The 15,824-nt window shown below is 44.6% G+C and overlaps 1 protein-coding gene across 6 annotated transcripts in view; it reads left to right on the forward strand.

Moving 5' to 3' along the window:
* The first annotated feature begins 908 nt into the window (after positions 1-908).
* Positions 909-15,824, forward strand: part of LOC147012082 (protein FAM234B-like) — a 125,320-nt gene continuing 110,404 nt past the window's right edge. For 2 of the 6 annotated variants that reach the window (XR_015051991.1, XM_085858282.1), the window contains exons 1-5: positions 912-1,173; positions 12,304-12,495; positions 14,713-14,934; positions 15,140-15,253; positions 15,370-15,564. Coding sequence is in view for 3 of the 6 variants with exons in the window: in XM_085858282.1 (XP_085714408.1) it covers positions 1,137-1,173; positions 12,304-12,495; positions 14,713-14,934; positions 15,140-15,253; positions 15,370-15,564 (760 nt within the window). In the remaining 3 variants the exon portion in view is untranslated. Of the gene's footprint in view, positions 1,174-1,396; positions 1,442-12,303; positions 12,496-14,712; positions 14,935-15,139; positions 15,254-15,369; positions 15,565-15,824 lie in introns of all 6 variants that reach the window. The other 4 variants (XM_085858283.1, XR_015051990.1, XR_015051992.1 and 1 more) reach the window with 4 other exon arrangements.

Raw genomic sequence — 15,824 nt, forward strand, 5'->3', positions numbered from 1 at the left:
GGGAAGGGAAGCTCAGCCCCGTTCCCCATTACAGGTTAGAACGTATGGGCTTCTGGATAATGATGACTTCGTGTATTCTAATAATTTCTCGATTTCTTATGCGCATTTATACATAAACACAATGCCCCAAGTTATGATCATTTTCATATTAGATGGTGCATAAATTTGGGTAACATCAGAGTGCTGGTATGCTCCGAACCAGGAAGTAAATTTTTTTCTCTCTCTTCTCTTCTCTTTTTGTTTTTCCTTGCCACGACATTGCGAAAAGGTAAAATACGTTGGCGCTAATTGAATAATTGGGTATTAAAACGAAATTGCGAATAATCGTAACTGCGAATAATATGCGAATTTCCGGGCCACGCACGTACGGGCACGTGAGAGTGAAGAAACGGCCTGTGTGGTTGTTTGTGGCTCGCGGTTTGAATATTTATGTATGATTTTTTTTTTACGGGCACGTACTAGTATATATAATATTAAAAATATATATATATATATATAGATAAATATATATATATATATATATATATATATAAAAATATATACTGTATATATTAAAAAATTATATAAATAAATAATAATAATAAAAAATATATATATTTTTAAAAAGTATATATAAATAAATATATATATATATAATCAAGTGAATCGGATGAAAAGTGACGATTTGTGTAACGACCTTTAACCTATTGACCTCATAAACAACAGGTTTCTTGTTCGTGACAACCTCTACCAGGTGGTTGTTTGGTGAAATCGGAATTAAAATGCGATCTGTCGGCGATTGACAAACAGACAGAATAACAGACCAGACCAAGCAAAACATACTTGGGAATCTTTGATTTCGTAGTTCATGACCGAAGGGTGAAAACATATTAAACCTCCATCCACATTTGGAGGCAAAGGGAGTAAACAAAACCTCCCTGAATGGAGTCGAAGCCATGAGCATGATTTGAGCGGTGTGTTGATGACACCGTGTTGGTTTGTGTAAGAATTTCACGGAACAAATTAAAATTTCCTGAAGTGAAAGACCATCCGGACGTTTAAAAACATATAACGAACCAAGAAAAAATTCACAACAACCACCATCGGATGTTTGAAGAAGAAGATTCGTGAAGAGGAGAAAAATATTATAATCGAGAATGGCGGAGACTCGTCAGGTGTCGTTCGGACAACCCGGTACGTTTTCGTGTACACTGCGGGTAACACTGCGGGTAACACTGCGGGTAACACGGAGGGTAACACGGCGGTAACAAAGGGGTAACACGGAGGGTTTTGTTTTTACAACGCTGTTGTTTTACGGAGTCTTGAGGGGAAAATGAAATCGTATTGAGATTATTATCATTATCATTATTATTATTATTTGTGTCCTGGATGTCAAACTGATGCTGTGTGTTCGCAGCGCCGTCGCTTTCCTAACCGCCAGGGAGTCGGGACCCTCCTCAAGGTCTCTGTTATTTAATCTGCCCATGCTGCATTCCGCTTTACGACCCGACCCTACCCTACCCGACCCTACCCGACCCTACCCTACCCGACCCGACCCTACCCGACCCGACCCTACCCGACCCGACCCTACCCGACCCGACCCTACCCGACCCGACCCTACCCGACCCGACCCTACCCGACCCGACCCTACCCGACCCGACCCTACCCGACCCGACCCGACCCTACCCGACCCTACCCGACCCTACCCGACCCTACCCGACCCGACCCTACCCGACCCGACCCTACCCTACCCGTACCCGTACCCTACCCGTACCCTACCCGTACCCTACCCGTACCCTACCCGTACCCTACCCGTACCCTACCCTACCCGTACCCTACCCGTACCCTACCCTACCCTACCCTACCCGTACCCTACCCGTACCCTACCCGTACCCTACCCGTACCCTACCCGACCCTACCCGACCCTACCCGACCCTACCCGACCCTACCCGACCCTACCCGACCCTACCCGACCCTACCCGACCCTACCCGACCCGACCCTGTCCTGTACGCATGCTGCTTTACATGAACGAAATAATGAGTACGTAGTTGGTTTGGTTTTTTTCATCATCATTTGGGAATTACCAGCTTTGTTCTGTATAGAAGAGTCTTATCGCTTGGACTTCAGGTGGTTGTGTGCAAATCCCTCTCTTCCTTTCGCCTCTTTCCTTCCTCCTGCCTATTCCTGCTTCCATCCCCTGTACCTTCCCTGCTTCCATATGCTTCTCTTTCTTCCTTCCTTCCTTCTATTACCCCCCCTTCCTTCCTTCCTTCCTTAACCCCCCTTCCTCCCTTCCTTCCATACCCCTTCCTTCCTTCCTTCCATACCCCCTTCCTTCCTTCCTTCCATAATCCCCCTTCCTTCCTTCCTTCCATAACCACCCTTCCTTCCTTCCTTCCTTGTGTCCTTGCTTCCATATCTCTCCTCTTCCTTCCTTCCATTCTCCTTCTCTCTCCTTCCATCCTCCCTCCCAGCCAGCTTGTGCCACACCTTCATAACGTCTCCCTAATACCGCAGCTCCCCCACCTTACTCCATATGCCGCAATGCACGTCGCCCTCCCCACCCCCTGCACGTCGCCCTCCCCACCCCCTGCACGTCGCCCTCCCCACCCCCTGCACGTCGCCCTCCCCACCCCCTGCACGTCGCCCTCCCCACCCCCTGCACGTCGCCCTCCCCACATTACACACTCCATGTAAGTCTCCAAGCACCTCCATCACATCCCTCATGTTCTCCACCCTTTCCCCTCATCTGTTGCATCTCATTTGCTCACCCGATCTGCATCCTGTGTACCTTCTGCACATTTGTTCACCATTTTCTTCCTGGTTTTTCATTGATTCACATTTTGCTGTCACAACCATGTTGGATGTGTCATGCCATCGTGTTGTTTATCTCTATTCCCAGCACACTTTCTTGTGTGTCTGTTCATTTCTCACACTTGGACTTGTCATAGCTGAAATGCCTTGTACCTTCATTTCGTAAGGCGATAATTTTTGGATGGATCATTTCCAGCCTTTCTTTCTTTGGCAACTGGCCCAGCATTTTGAGAGTATGAGATAGCCTTCCATTCGGATGATGTCATGCGGTGGAAGCAGAAGATCAACACTTCCGTTTTGGCTTCGGATGGCTTTTAAAATTCCTTAATATGATTTGTGAGTGCTTATGATTCCCTCACAGACTTCTGGAATGTCCCTTGGAATCCAATTTGGTGCGATTCTGAATTCAGTTGTATAAAGAGGACGTCGTGGGTCACGTGTCTGATCAAAGGGGGTCGTCTTGGTACCCAATCATCACTGTTCGCAGTTATAAAGTGGCACTTCTAGTTACCATTGCATTCCATAAAAAAAATTAGAATAAAATTTTATTTGGAGTTTCCCAGCTAATTTTATTGGCAAGTTACTCCAATACTTGTTTTGCATCCTAACTACCTCTTGTGATGTTATCCATGCCATGGTGCATACCAAAAGTCTCCACAGTGTATAAAGTCCTCACAACCAAGGGTGAAAGCACGAGTGTATTGGGACTAGCTGTTGTTTCGGACAGTTTTATCCTTTGACCTGAGGGATTGCATCACAAAATGGTTAATAAATACAACTAAGCATTTAACAATGCCCAGCCTTCTTGGTGTTAATAGATTGAAGTAGATCTACAAGCAGAATCATGAACTCACACAATGACCTGACTACAAGTTACAACCTGACTAGCCTCTCTTACCCTTTCGGGAAAGGGTGATTCTAACATAGGATAGGTATGGTATACTTCCCATATCTATCCTTTAATATTAGCATCATGTTTGTGGGCATTCTCTTGCTGCAGTGTCATGGGATGCATGTACTGATTGTTACAGCTGCCCACAGCAGAGCTTCGACAGGGATGTTCCTCCAAACTGGTGATCGGCAGGACATAGACAATGTGGTCGTGTGGCAGATGACACTTGTTACTAACAGGTCGTGCAGCAAGGCCTGTAATGGGTCTCTATATGTGCCCTGCTACCTTGTCAAGTTAGGGAGTTCGATTATACGAGTACAGGGCATGCCATTTATATCTGATGGTTTATTATCCTTATAACTTTTTTGTTTCCAAACCAAATAAAACAAGTGGTGCCAGGCACAACAAATTCCACCCATTTAAGGCATTAAGTTATTTTGGGGATATAATTTAAATTTGATACATCTTTAACCTGAATGTTGATTATAAGGAATATTTTAGTCTTAGTTTGAAGTCGATTAAACCATTTTTGACGAAGTTGTGACCGTAAAATGATTTTGATCTTTTCGTGACCTTGACCTTTGATCCAATTGGACCCAAAAGTTAATGGGGTCGTCCAAGGTTCATTGCCCACCTGTGGATTAAATTCGATAGTGTTTGCTAAAGCCGTTTTGCCGTAAAGTTGCTAACAAACAGACAGACAGACAAATAATAAACCAATGTCACCCATAGGGTGACCCTTGCCAAAAGGTGACCACGTGTGACTTCTTTAAGGTCACACTGAGGTGAACAGAGCTGCTATCCACCAGGAGCGACTCCTTGAGGAATATCTGCCTACGAGAGATTCCGATGCGAATCGTTCTACAGAGTAACCATGAAAAATATGCGTTTGCCTCATAACGTCACCAAATGACGTCATAATGTCTCAAGCTTGACATATCTAGAACGCACTCATCGAGGTGTTCAATTTGAGGTACTACACGATATGGTTCCTAAAACTTGAAAATTTGACCTTGGGGTCAAATATGTTTGACCTGAGGCGCTAACCATGAAGGTCAAGGCCAATCGCCACCAAAAATTAATCAGCTGAGCGCCAGACCATGAACTATATTCCCATGAAGTTTGAAGATGATCCGATCAAAATTACTCAACAAATAAGGGTTTCGTCGACTCCCCTGATTTGCGACAGTGACCTTGACCTTTGACCTTGATCTTCAAAATTTTGTGCACTGAAAGGGACCTCTATAGGCCTCTGATATGCGAAGTTACAAAAATTTCCAATGATAACTGTGCTCTGCAGAATTTTTTATACGTAATTACAGACAAACAAAAAAATAATAATAAAAAAACATACAAGCTGACTAACATATCTTGCAAAAACTTCGTTTTGGCAAGATAACAAACCGGACGATTACAATATCCCGCTCCCTCCCTCTGAAGGGGGGGGCGGGATAATAAAATTTCTATACAACAAAGGCACATACTTCAAGTTTCAAAATTCAATTTTGATTCTTTATTTCTTAAAAATTACATGAGACAAATGGGCCCCTTTAGAATTTGTACATTCACGACAGCGGATCACCATATTGTTCGTTACCGCAAGCAATGTCTCCTGATCAATAGAGCGGATGGTTGCAGTGATGTTTGCCTTCGATTCATCGATCGATGTTGGATGTTCCTTGTAAACTTTGCCCTTCAGAAATCCCCGTAAGAAGAAATCTGGTGGCATTAAATCTGCCAAATCAAAGTGCGCCTCATCTGTCATGATGACCTTGTTTGTGAAATTGGCATACTCATTGCATCTAAAAAAAAAAAAGAAATAAAAAAATAAAAATAAAATGCTCATTGCATTTACAGTGCTCCATCATTAAATACTTTCAAGTATTATCTGTAAAACAAAGAAAACAATAATTAGTTATGCCAAGACTGCTTCTGGCAAGACAAATTGCAAATGTGTAAGATATAAACGCCCCACCCTGTATATACAGTGCCGATAGACTCCACTCTCTTTCAAAATTTTAACCTTTTGTTGCCTTCTTTCTTGGAATTCAATTTCATTAAATCAGACTTTTTCCACCTTTTTCTTACACATCGTAACACAACTTCCAAGTGAAAAACAAATTTCAGAAAGTTAATTAAAAATTTAAAACTAGAATATCTTTGTTGGATAAGTGCCCAACCCCCTAGGTTAATACTTGATGGAAGCACCTTTGACAGCAATTACAGCTGTGAGTCGATTGGGATAGGTCTCTACAAATTTTGCACACCTTGATTGGGCAATATTTTCCCAATCTTCTGCACAAAACTGTTCAAGCTCAGTCAAGTTACGTTGGGAGCGTTGATGGACAGCAATCTTCAAGTCATGCCACAGATTTTTGATTGGATGAAGGTCGTGACTGACTGGGCCACTCGAGGACATTTATCTTTTTGTTCCTTAACCACTCCAGTGCAACTTTGGCTGTGATTCGGGTCGTTGGCATGCTGAAAGGTGAACTTCCATCCCAATTTCAGCTTTCTTGCAGAGGGCAGCAGGTTTTCCTCGATTTTTCTGTATTTTTCTCCATCTATTTTCCCAACTGTCCTGACAAGTGCCCCAGTCCCTGCTGATGCGAAACATCCCCATAACATGATGCTACCACCACCATACTTCACAGTAGGGATGGTGTTCTTTTTGTGGTGTGTTGGGTTTGTGCAAAACATTCCATCTTGGTTTCTTCAAACCACAAAACTTTTTGCCACATGACTTCAGAATTTTCGGAGTGTTTTTTTGCATACCTCAAGCGGCACTCAAGGTCGTGAGACCAGCTATGTTGTATGGTTTGGAGGCGGTGGCACTAACAAAAAGACAGGAAGCGGATCTGGAGGTGGCAGAGTTAAAGATGCTGCGATTCTCGTTGGGAGTGATGAGGATGGACAGGATAAGGAATGAGTATATTAGAGGGACAGCGCAGGTAGGACGGTTTGGAGACAAAGTGAGAGAGAGGAAAGATTGAGATGGTTTGGACATGTGCTCAGGAGGGAAGCGGAGTATATCGGGAGAAGGATGTTGAAGATGGAGCCGCCAAGCAGGAGGAGAAGAGGAAGGCCAAAGAAGAGGTTCATGGATACGGTGAGGGCGAACATGCGGGTGGTTGGAGTGTCAATGGAAGATGTGGAGGATAGAGCGAAATGGAGACGGTTGATCCGCTGTGGCGACCCCTAACGGGAGCGAGCCGAAAGAAGAAGAAGAAGAAGAAGAAGAAGAAGATGGGGGACTCAAAGTGGGCTTTTTTGAGTGATGGTTTCCTTCTTTACCACCCTACCGTACAGGCCAGACTTGTGGAGTGCTTGGGACACTGTTGTCACATGCACACCGTGACCGGTCTTTGCCATAAAGGCATGCAGTGTAGCTTTTTCAAAGTTGCCTTTGGACTCTTGCTGACCTCTCTGATCAGTCTCCTCCTTGCTTGGTCATCCAGTTTGGAGGGACTGCCTGATATAGATAGGTCTTGGTGGTACCATATGTCTTCCACTTCTTAATGATTGTCTTGACTGTATTCCAAGGGTTAAGCATAGGAGGGACTCTCCATAGATATGTTATTGATCATGCTGACATTATAAGTCACATGGTATGGCAGCCATATTTTATTAAAGGAAAAAAAAATTTGGATATCTTCTCCAAAAAAATTGAAACTTCATGGCATATGTCATAAACTCCCCATGGGGTAAATAGGATGATAACGATGGCATAATCGGTGAAGTGGTATTCCAGCCATAATTGGTTGAAAAATTCCTTTTTCAAAAAAAATCTGAAACTTCATATATTTGATCTACGACCCGGTGTGAGCGAATAGCGAATAATTAAATGTATGAAGTCTTCAGTCACGTGGTTTGGTGGCCATATTGGATTGAAAATGTATACGTAAATAATCTTCTCCAGAACCGCTTAACAGATAGATACAAAAACTTCATACCTATGATTGATTAGCCATGGGGGAATATTGTTTGAAATGTTGTTCATAATCACCTTCATTGATGCAATTTAGCCTTAATGGGCACAAGTGTGCGCGTGCGTGCGGTTTTTTTTTGTTTGTTTGTTTGTTTTTACTCTCCATAACTACAAAACCTCGCATGGTAAATCTGCATAATCCACAAAGAACAACCGTCTGTCTGCCACCCAGATGATTGTTCCTGCTAATGTACACCATTCAACCAGAAGGCATGTGATGTGATCGGCAGGTAAATCGAAACGCGGAGTGTAACGAGCACTCTGCCGATCTCCATTGGACACAGTCCTACACATTGGACACACACACACGTTTCGATTTACTCGCCGGTTACATCACGTGCCTTCTGGTTGAATGGTTTGCATTAGCGGAAACAACTGTCTGGGTGGCAGACGGATGGTTGTTCTTTGCAGATTATATGGTTTTACCATGTGGGAGAATGCGTCTGATGTTTAAACGAGGAATGTGGTCATCATTGGTTCGATATTTGTCGGTATGCTGTCCTGATGAGAGCAAATAACCCCAAAATCGGGAAAGGCGGCTCCGTTTGATGTTTAACTGATGTTGACCATGTAATATTTGTTTGACAGAGTCGCCGGGCCGAGGCCTCTGTGTTGGAGGTGATGCTTTGGTGTAGGACTATGTCCAATGGAGATTGGGGGAGTGCTCGTCACACTCCACATGTTTCGATTTACCTGCTGATCACATCACGTGCCTTCTGGTTGAATGGTTTACATTCGCGGGAACAATCATCTGGGTGGTAGACGGATTATGTGGTTCTTTGTGGATTATGTGGTTTTTACCATGTGAGATGTAGTCCGCAGCGATGCTCACTGTAACAATCAGGTGGTGCATCTGATGTATGTGTACATCGTCGAGGCTTGTGGAAGAGCTTGAAAGCAGATCTCTGTGCAGACTTGCACGCACATATCCCAGACTGATTACAATAGAATGCTCCCATTTCTTTGGGAATGGATGAGGCTAATGAGGATCACTTGCAACGATATCACTTCACACTGCTGGAGGGGGGGGGGGGAGTACTGGAAAACACTAACATGGTTATATCGTTTATGAAACAATGCATGCATGTTTATGGAATTCCCCATAATATGTAATGAATTGTAAGTTTATGAAATTATTTGCATCATGGCATGGCTTTTGTGTGCTGCAAGTTGAGTTCCAGCACCCAAATGATCTGTTACCCTTGTCTACGCCTGCATGCTCCCAATACGTGCTGCTTTCAGTTCGCTCGTTAGCACCCTGTGATGCAAAGACTGTGCATGAGGGGAGCCAGACCCCTCCACGTTTCTTTCTTGAGATTGCATTGTCCAGTTCACCGATTCAGCCGATTTGGTATATCTTGTGTTGTGACCACTGCTATTGGTAACCAGTTGCCTTTCGGCTGCAGTGTCTTAAACGATTACCAGAGGCACCAAAATAGCCGATGTAATTGCACTTGGGTGATTTAGGACCATTTTCTGTGTTGTTACCGATAATATTGCACACCTCAAAACAATACAAACACGTCCGACGTTTCATCCATTGAGTGGTCTTTATCCGAGACTTGTGCAAGCATTACACATCTCTTGGATGTCAAAATTTCTGATCCCGAGCCTTGCCTGCTGGGCAGCTATACCAGTTTGTTGCTTAATCCTCGTTCTGGATCTTTCTAACAACCAGCATTTTTTTGAATTCTATTTGATATTTTAATCCATTTGTCCATTGCAGTATTACACAAATTGTCATGGCACCTACTTTCTTGTGAATAAAATCGAGGCTGTCACTCAACATGAAATCTGTTTTTGTTTCATCGAGAGCAATCCAAGCGTAAACTGCCTTATTTAATTCCGTGTATCCGTTGATCTTGCGTAAACCAGACTTCGGCTTCATGTTTAGAGCGTCCATGAGAGATCGGTGGTTTGAACCTCGTCCAAATCATACCAAAAACTTTAAAAATGGTACGTGCTGCTTCCTTGCTTGATGCTCAGCATTTAAATGGATGGAACACTGACAAACGACCATCATATTGTTTCGAATTCGCGCCAGCCGGCATGCGAACTACCACAAATAGTAGCAGCTCGCCCACCGGACGGACAATTCAGTCGTGACCCTCCTGGAACTACCGCCAGGAACCAGTCACGGGTGGGGGTTTAACCTCACCACAGCCCAGTCCGCATTCTACCCGCGCGAAATAGGGTGAATCGCCGAATGTCGATATACCTAAGTACCCGCGCGGGTAACCTACCGAGGGGCTGCACTGCGCTGCAGGTCGGGCTGGGACACGAACCGCTTAAGCGGCCCGTTCCGTTCTAAAGCGATAACCGAGTGGTGTTATCGCCGACCTCGACGGATCCGATTCTCTTTACTGGGCGTTCAAAACCAACGACTCATTCCACAATGCAAGATGGCTTTCAAAAGGGAAATAGGACACGACGAGCGGATACATTTCACACGAGGACATTTATTCACAAAGCAGGTATTACACACACACACACACACACACACACACACACACACACACACACACACACACACACACACACACACACACACACACACACACACACACACACACACACACACACACACACACACACACACGACACAAGCAAGGCAGTAATGCAATGTCTAGGCAAGAAATAGAAAACAAAAGCAATACGACCGACTATAATTGTTATTTACAAGCGCAGTTACTTAGCAGGTTCTACTTACAGCGACACGGCGCCACAGCAGTCAAACAGAACAAAAGAAATGGAAAGACCTCCTCACAGGCAAGGGGGTAGACGGGGTCCGGAGACCTTTATGGTCGTGGGCCGTGGATGACCGAAAAGGCCCACGAGACCGTGCAGGTTACCTGCACCCTCTAGGTGTCTCTGTGGGTAGGTCGCGACGTCTGCTCCCCACGGCCGCTAGCAGGGCCGCGCCTGACTCCGGGCCTTGCGACAATGGGCGGTAAGCTCTCTCCGGCGCTCCTCGCCAGACGAACAGGTTCGCACCACACAGCCGGCAGGGCTGCGCCTCCCGTCTGCGTCCCCGATGCGTCGCCCGAACTTGCCACCGGCCCGCGCCTTCGCCAACAGGTCGCTCAACAGGACCACCGGGAGACGGGGGAAGAAATCGGCGCCAAGACGAGAGGGAGGGAGAGGGAGCACAACCCAACGTCCACGGCAGCGAGAACTCGACCTCGACCACCAAGAGAGCGAGAACTCGACCTCGACCACAAAGAGAGCGAGAACTCGACCTCGACCACAAAGAGAGCGAGAACTCGACCTCGACCACCAAGAGAGCGAGAACTCGACCTCGACCACCAAGAGAGCGAGAACTCGACCTCGACCACCAAGAGAGCGAGAACTCGACCTCGACCACCAAGAGAGCGAGAACTCGACCTCGACCACCAAGAGAGCGAGAACTCGACCTCGACCACCAAGAGAGCGAGAACTCGACCTCGACCACCAAGAGAGCGAGAACTCGACCTCGACCACCAAGAGAGCGAGAACTCGACCTCGACCACCAAGAGAGCGAGAACTCGACCTCGACCACCAAGAGAGCGAGAACTCGACCTCGACCACCAAGAGAGCGAGAACTCGACCTCGACCACCAAGAGAGCGAGAACTCGACCTCGACCACCAAGAGAGCGAGAACTCGACCTCGACCACCAAGAGAGCGAGAACTCGACCTCGACCACCAAGAGAGCGAGAGCTTGCGTGCGGTCCGCCTTGTATAGCGCGGGGCTCCGCCCTTCTTTCCTCCCCGTTTTCGGCTCCGCCTCTCTTCGAGAAGCTTCCAGAAAAGGGGCGTTCCCTCACTCCGACCGCCTCACGCCGTGCATCCACCAATCGACAGCGAGCTTCCCTGCCCCCTTCCCTTCACACTAAGCACGGGTAAAATAGGCGGGAAAAACCCCACAGGCTCCGCAAGAGCTTTTGTTCTGCCAATCCTGCCCACGTTCTCGGACGGTTCCCGATGCAGAAACATTCGTAGGGTGGACCGTGAAGGATGGCGTTTGGAAGCGGGTGTAGTGGTGAAGATGGTGATGGTTGTAGATGGGTTGTACATGGTGAAGATGGTGGTGGTTAAAGATGGGAAATTGTAGCGTGGTTGGCGTTGTGACGTACTTGGTGGCGGTTGTTGTTTGCGTGTAGGTTCAAAATAACAATAGGTAAAGAAAAACGGCTATCTCAAATGTTCGCAGCCTTCTAAACAACGGTGGGGAAAGCTATCTGAACACTCACTTACCGGCATAGCTAATCTAAGGAACCTTATGGTGTTCTGCGAATTTCCACAGCCGTAACAATATGTTGGCAACACTCGTGCAGGCTTTGAGTCAAATGGCCTTCACCTCAATGGAAGTTGATTTTAATTGAACTCTCATTATGATGATGATTATGATCATTATTATTATTATTATTTTTTTTTTTTTGGGAGCAAATTTGACAAAACAATTCCAAAGTAATTACAGTGCGTGATTAAATGGTTAGTATATACTTAATAGTTATGCAAATTGTCTTGATTGATGATTCATTGTCCCCTTCCCTCCCCCCCCTCCTCTCCCACCCTTGACTGTTATTTTAACCATAGAACCTTTTGTTTTGATTCTGAACGAGTTTTGTGTGTTGTCTCTCTTTTTCCAGCCAAGCGACGGTTGGCAGAAGGCTCCTACGACTTGGTGTCATTAACAGACAGTGAGGCAGAGCAGCAGATGCCAGGCAGTACTGCGGCTTCTGTTCCATCTACGATGGACCCTGCGAACATTCACAAGGACGGACTGTCGACTGCTCCTTCGGATGGCAGGTGGTTGCGACAGGCAGAGGCGAATGGCCGAGGTAACTTAGTATTCAATGGTTATTGTCCACTGTTCTTTGATGCATTGCAAATGAGGAGAAGGAGGGTGGAAGGGTGGGTGGTATCTGCATCATGTACAGTATCTATGTGCTTTTTTTTTACATCATATTAAAGTGAGAGTTCTCAACCCATGGTCCATGTGACAGCAAGTATGTAGGTACAGCCTGCACGACATTATGCTGAAATTCAAAAGGAGTGCTCAGATAAAAAAAAATTTTTGGTCTTTCTGCTGTCTTTCAAATTCCTCTCGTGTTGGTGTGGGATCCAGCCCAACTAACGCACACTGAGCAGCTGTGCAACCCTCAAATAATCCACTAAATCCCAAGCTTTATAATAGATCCTTAAGTACCAATTTGGTGCCTGTATTAAGGCTTTGAATTTTGCTTCCAAAAGTAGAGCTTTGAGACGTAGTGTTGTATCGAAGTGCCCATAGATTTTTTTAGCTCACCTGTTTGAAGAACAGAGAGCTATAGCGATACCCCCGGCATGAGCGTCAGCGTGAGCATGAGCGTCAGCGTGAGCGTGAAAATGTTAATTTTTTTGTATTACGGAAAAACTCCTCGACGGATTTCGACGAAACTTGGTGGGGGGTTAGGTATGGTCCAAGGATCATGCCATTAGATTTTGGACTTGGTCCCCCCCCCCAAAAAAAAATGTTAGAGAAAAATGTTTTGTTTTTTTGCATTTCTACATGTTTTAAGTGATTTCCAACCCCCCCAAAAAAAAATTGTTAGAGAAAAAAAAATTTTTGCCACTTTTTTTCAACAATTTCGATTTTTTTTTTTTTTTTTTTGCATTTCTACATGTTTTAAGTGATTTCCCCCCCCCCCACAAAAAAAATGTTGGAGAAAAGAACGATAACTCTATCAGCACTGTTGACATCATATTTAATGAATAAGATATAAGGTTCACTTGAGTGACCCAGCACTATTGGCGGCGGAGGTTTTGCACTCTCCCGAGTGCTCCCCCTCTAGTTTCTTTTCTAATGTTTTTATCTACCACACTATTTTTTATACGCCCGAGATATATATATATATATATATATATATATATATATATATATATATATATATATATATATATATATATATATATATATATATCGGGGCGTATTATGTGATACCGGTCGTCCGTCCGTCTGTCTGTCTGTCCGTCCGTTCCTGTCCGCACTCTAACTCCCAAAATTTTCAACTTTCACGTTTCATATTTGGTACATATGTACAGACTGTGGAGACGGTGTGTCGCGACATACGTTCATCATCTAAAGTGGTTGCCATGGCAACCGGGATGCTGTTTTTCCATCCGTTCCTGTCCACACTCTAACTCCCAAAGTTTTCAACTTTCACGTTTCATATTTGGTATATAGGTACAGACTGTGGAGACAGTGTGTCGCGACATGCGTTCGTCATCTAAAGTGGTTGCCATGGCAACCAGGATGCTGTTTTCCTTGTAGTAGCACAATTCTGTATATACCTTCTTGTTAGGGCATATATTGTGCTCACTTGCGCTCTTGTTACTGATTACAATATACAAATACATTTATTGCTTTTTAATTATACCTCACTGCAATGCTTTATAAAAAATATTAATTATTAGACTCGTTTTTTAAAAACGATAAATGTATAAACAGGCAAGCATTGGGTGGCTTTGACACCAACTCTGGTAAACTCGTGTGACTGAACGTTTGTTACAAAAAAATATTTTGCTCAAATTTATACTGGCATGGGTTTTGTCCTCCATTGCAATAGATGTTTCCGTGTGAATTGGGCAACGTTGTGTGAGCTGCAACTATACCTTGGCGGACACGAGCGAAACGATAATTGTAAATTGGCAATGAGTATGTTCGGCAAATGCCCCGTAAGCCAATTCCCCTGAACAGCTGAATTATGTGACACTCTCAGAATAGACACATGGTTTAAATTATTTTTCCAAGAAAAAAAAACAATCATTGGAATGGATAAAGATTGATGGAAGCATCTTGTCAGCACTGATTGTCTCAAGTTTTTGAAGCAAGGTTTCGGGTGGAAATCTGCTTGCTTCCCACCATAAAATAACTAAAAAATCACATTTTTGTCTTGTAAATAAATAAATGAATAACTCTTGCTTAATTGACACCTCTGCAGTTGGAAAGCACTCCATGACACGATTGTTGCTTTTAATTTCAAGCACAAAATCCCGGTGTCCTTGCTTGCCTGCAGGTAATGCTCGGACATGTGAGGGCGAAGGAGCAAACGATCCCTGTCAGATGACTGCTAAAACCAGGAAGCTATGGAAAACGTCGCCGAAGAGGCAGATGCGAACAGCACTCTGCCTATCCTTCCTCTTTGTTTGCTTCGTCTCACTGGGCATATTTTCCTTCTTCATTCACTGTGAAATGCCAAGCCATCTTGGAAATTGGGATGTCTCCTTGAGTCATGCAGGTGTGATACTCGATGGTCACGTCCCTGTGTGGCTTAACCACAACCACACTGCCCTCCCACCTCTCAATGCCGTAACTTTTCCCACTCCCTCTGTTCTTGAGCCATTAGTTTTGAGCTCACAGGGTGGGATTTGAAGCACTGTGTGGAAGTGAGGACATGAGCCATTCATGTAATGTATTGTCTTAATTTGCTTTGTCATCTTTAGCAAGCGTGAACCATCTGATGATGTACGATGTAGACAGTGATCACATCCCAGACTGTGTTATGGCTTATACAACAGACGACAGCATCGATGCTGACAGTTTCTGCAGAAATGGACGTGAGTAAAACATTATGGCTTGATTACATCACCAGGAACCATGCACATGACAGTACAAATTTGTTTCTCGATAATTTACCCGTATTCCCTGCCTCCTTCCTCCATCTCCTCCTCAGGAGGAGTTAAAGCTCCTTGTGGAGCTGTGCTTGTGTTGCATGGTTTTGATGGCAGTGAAACCTGGCATAGCACCCTTCCTGGTGAGCCCTCTGCTGTTTCTTGTTCACCATCCTCAGACGTCATCCGCCCGAAGCCTCCATTTTGCCTGGCGTTGGGTGAACAGGGTCAGGTCTGGGCATTAAAACACCGAAATGGTACGTCGATGATCGATCGCAAGGTTTGGTGGTTCATTTGTTTAACTTGCCTGGAAATAAAATGATTACAAATGGCACAAGGATTGATTTTATTGCAACAATATTGTTACAGATTAATATGTTTTAAGTTTTTGTTTTTAGTATAATTGATTTTTAAAATAAACAAGTCTGAAGACGATGATGGTTCACGAGCGGTATTTGATGATGTAGATTGTTTCAGAAGTCAAGGATGAGACAATGTGATAATGTTTGACCAAGTT

Source organism: Eptatretus burgeri, chromosome 15 (assembly GCF_056783735.1).
Source record: "Eptatretus burgeri isolate ZD-2024b chromosome 15, Ebu_testis_v1, whole genome shotgun sequence".
Taxonomy (NCBI): domain Eukaryota; kingdom Metazoa; phylum Chordata; class Myxini; order Myxiniformes; family Myxinidae; genus Eptatretus; species Eptatretus burgeri.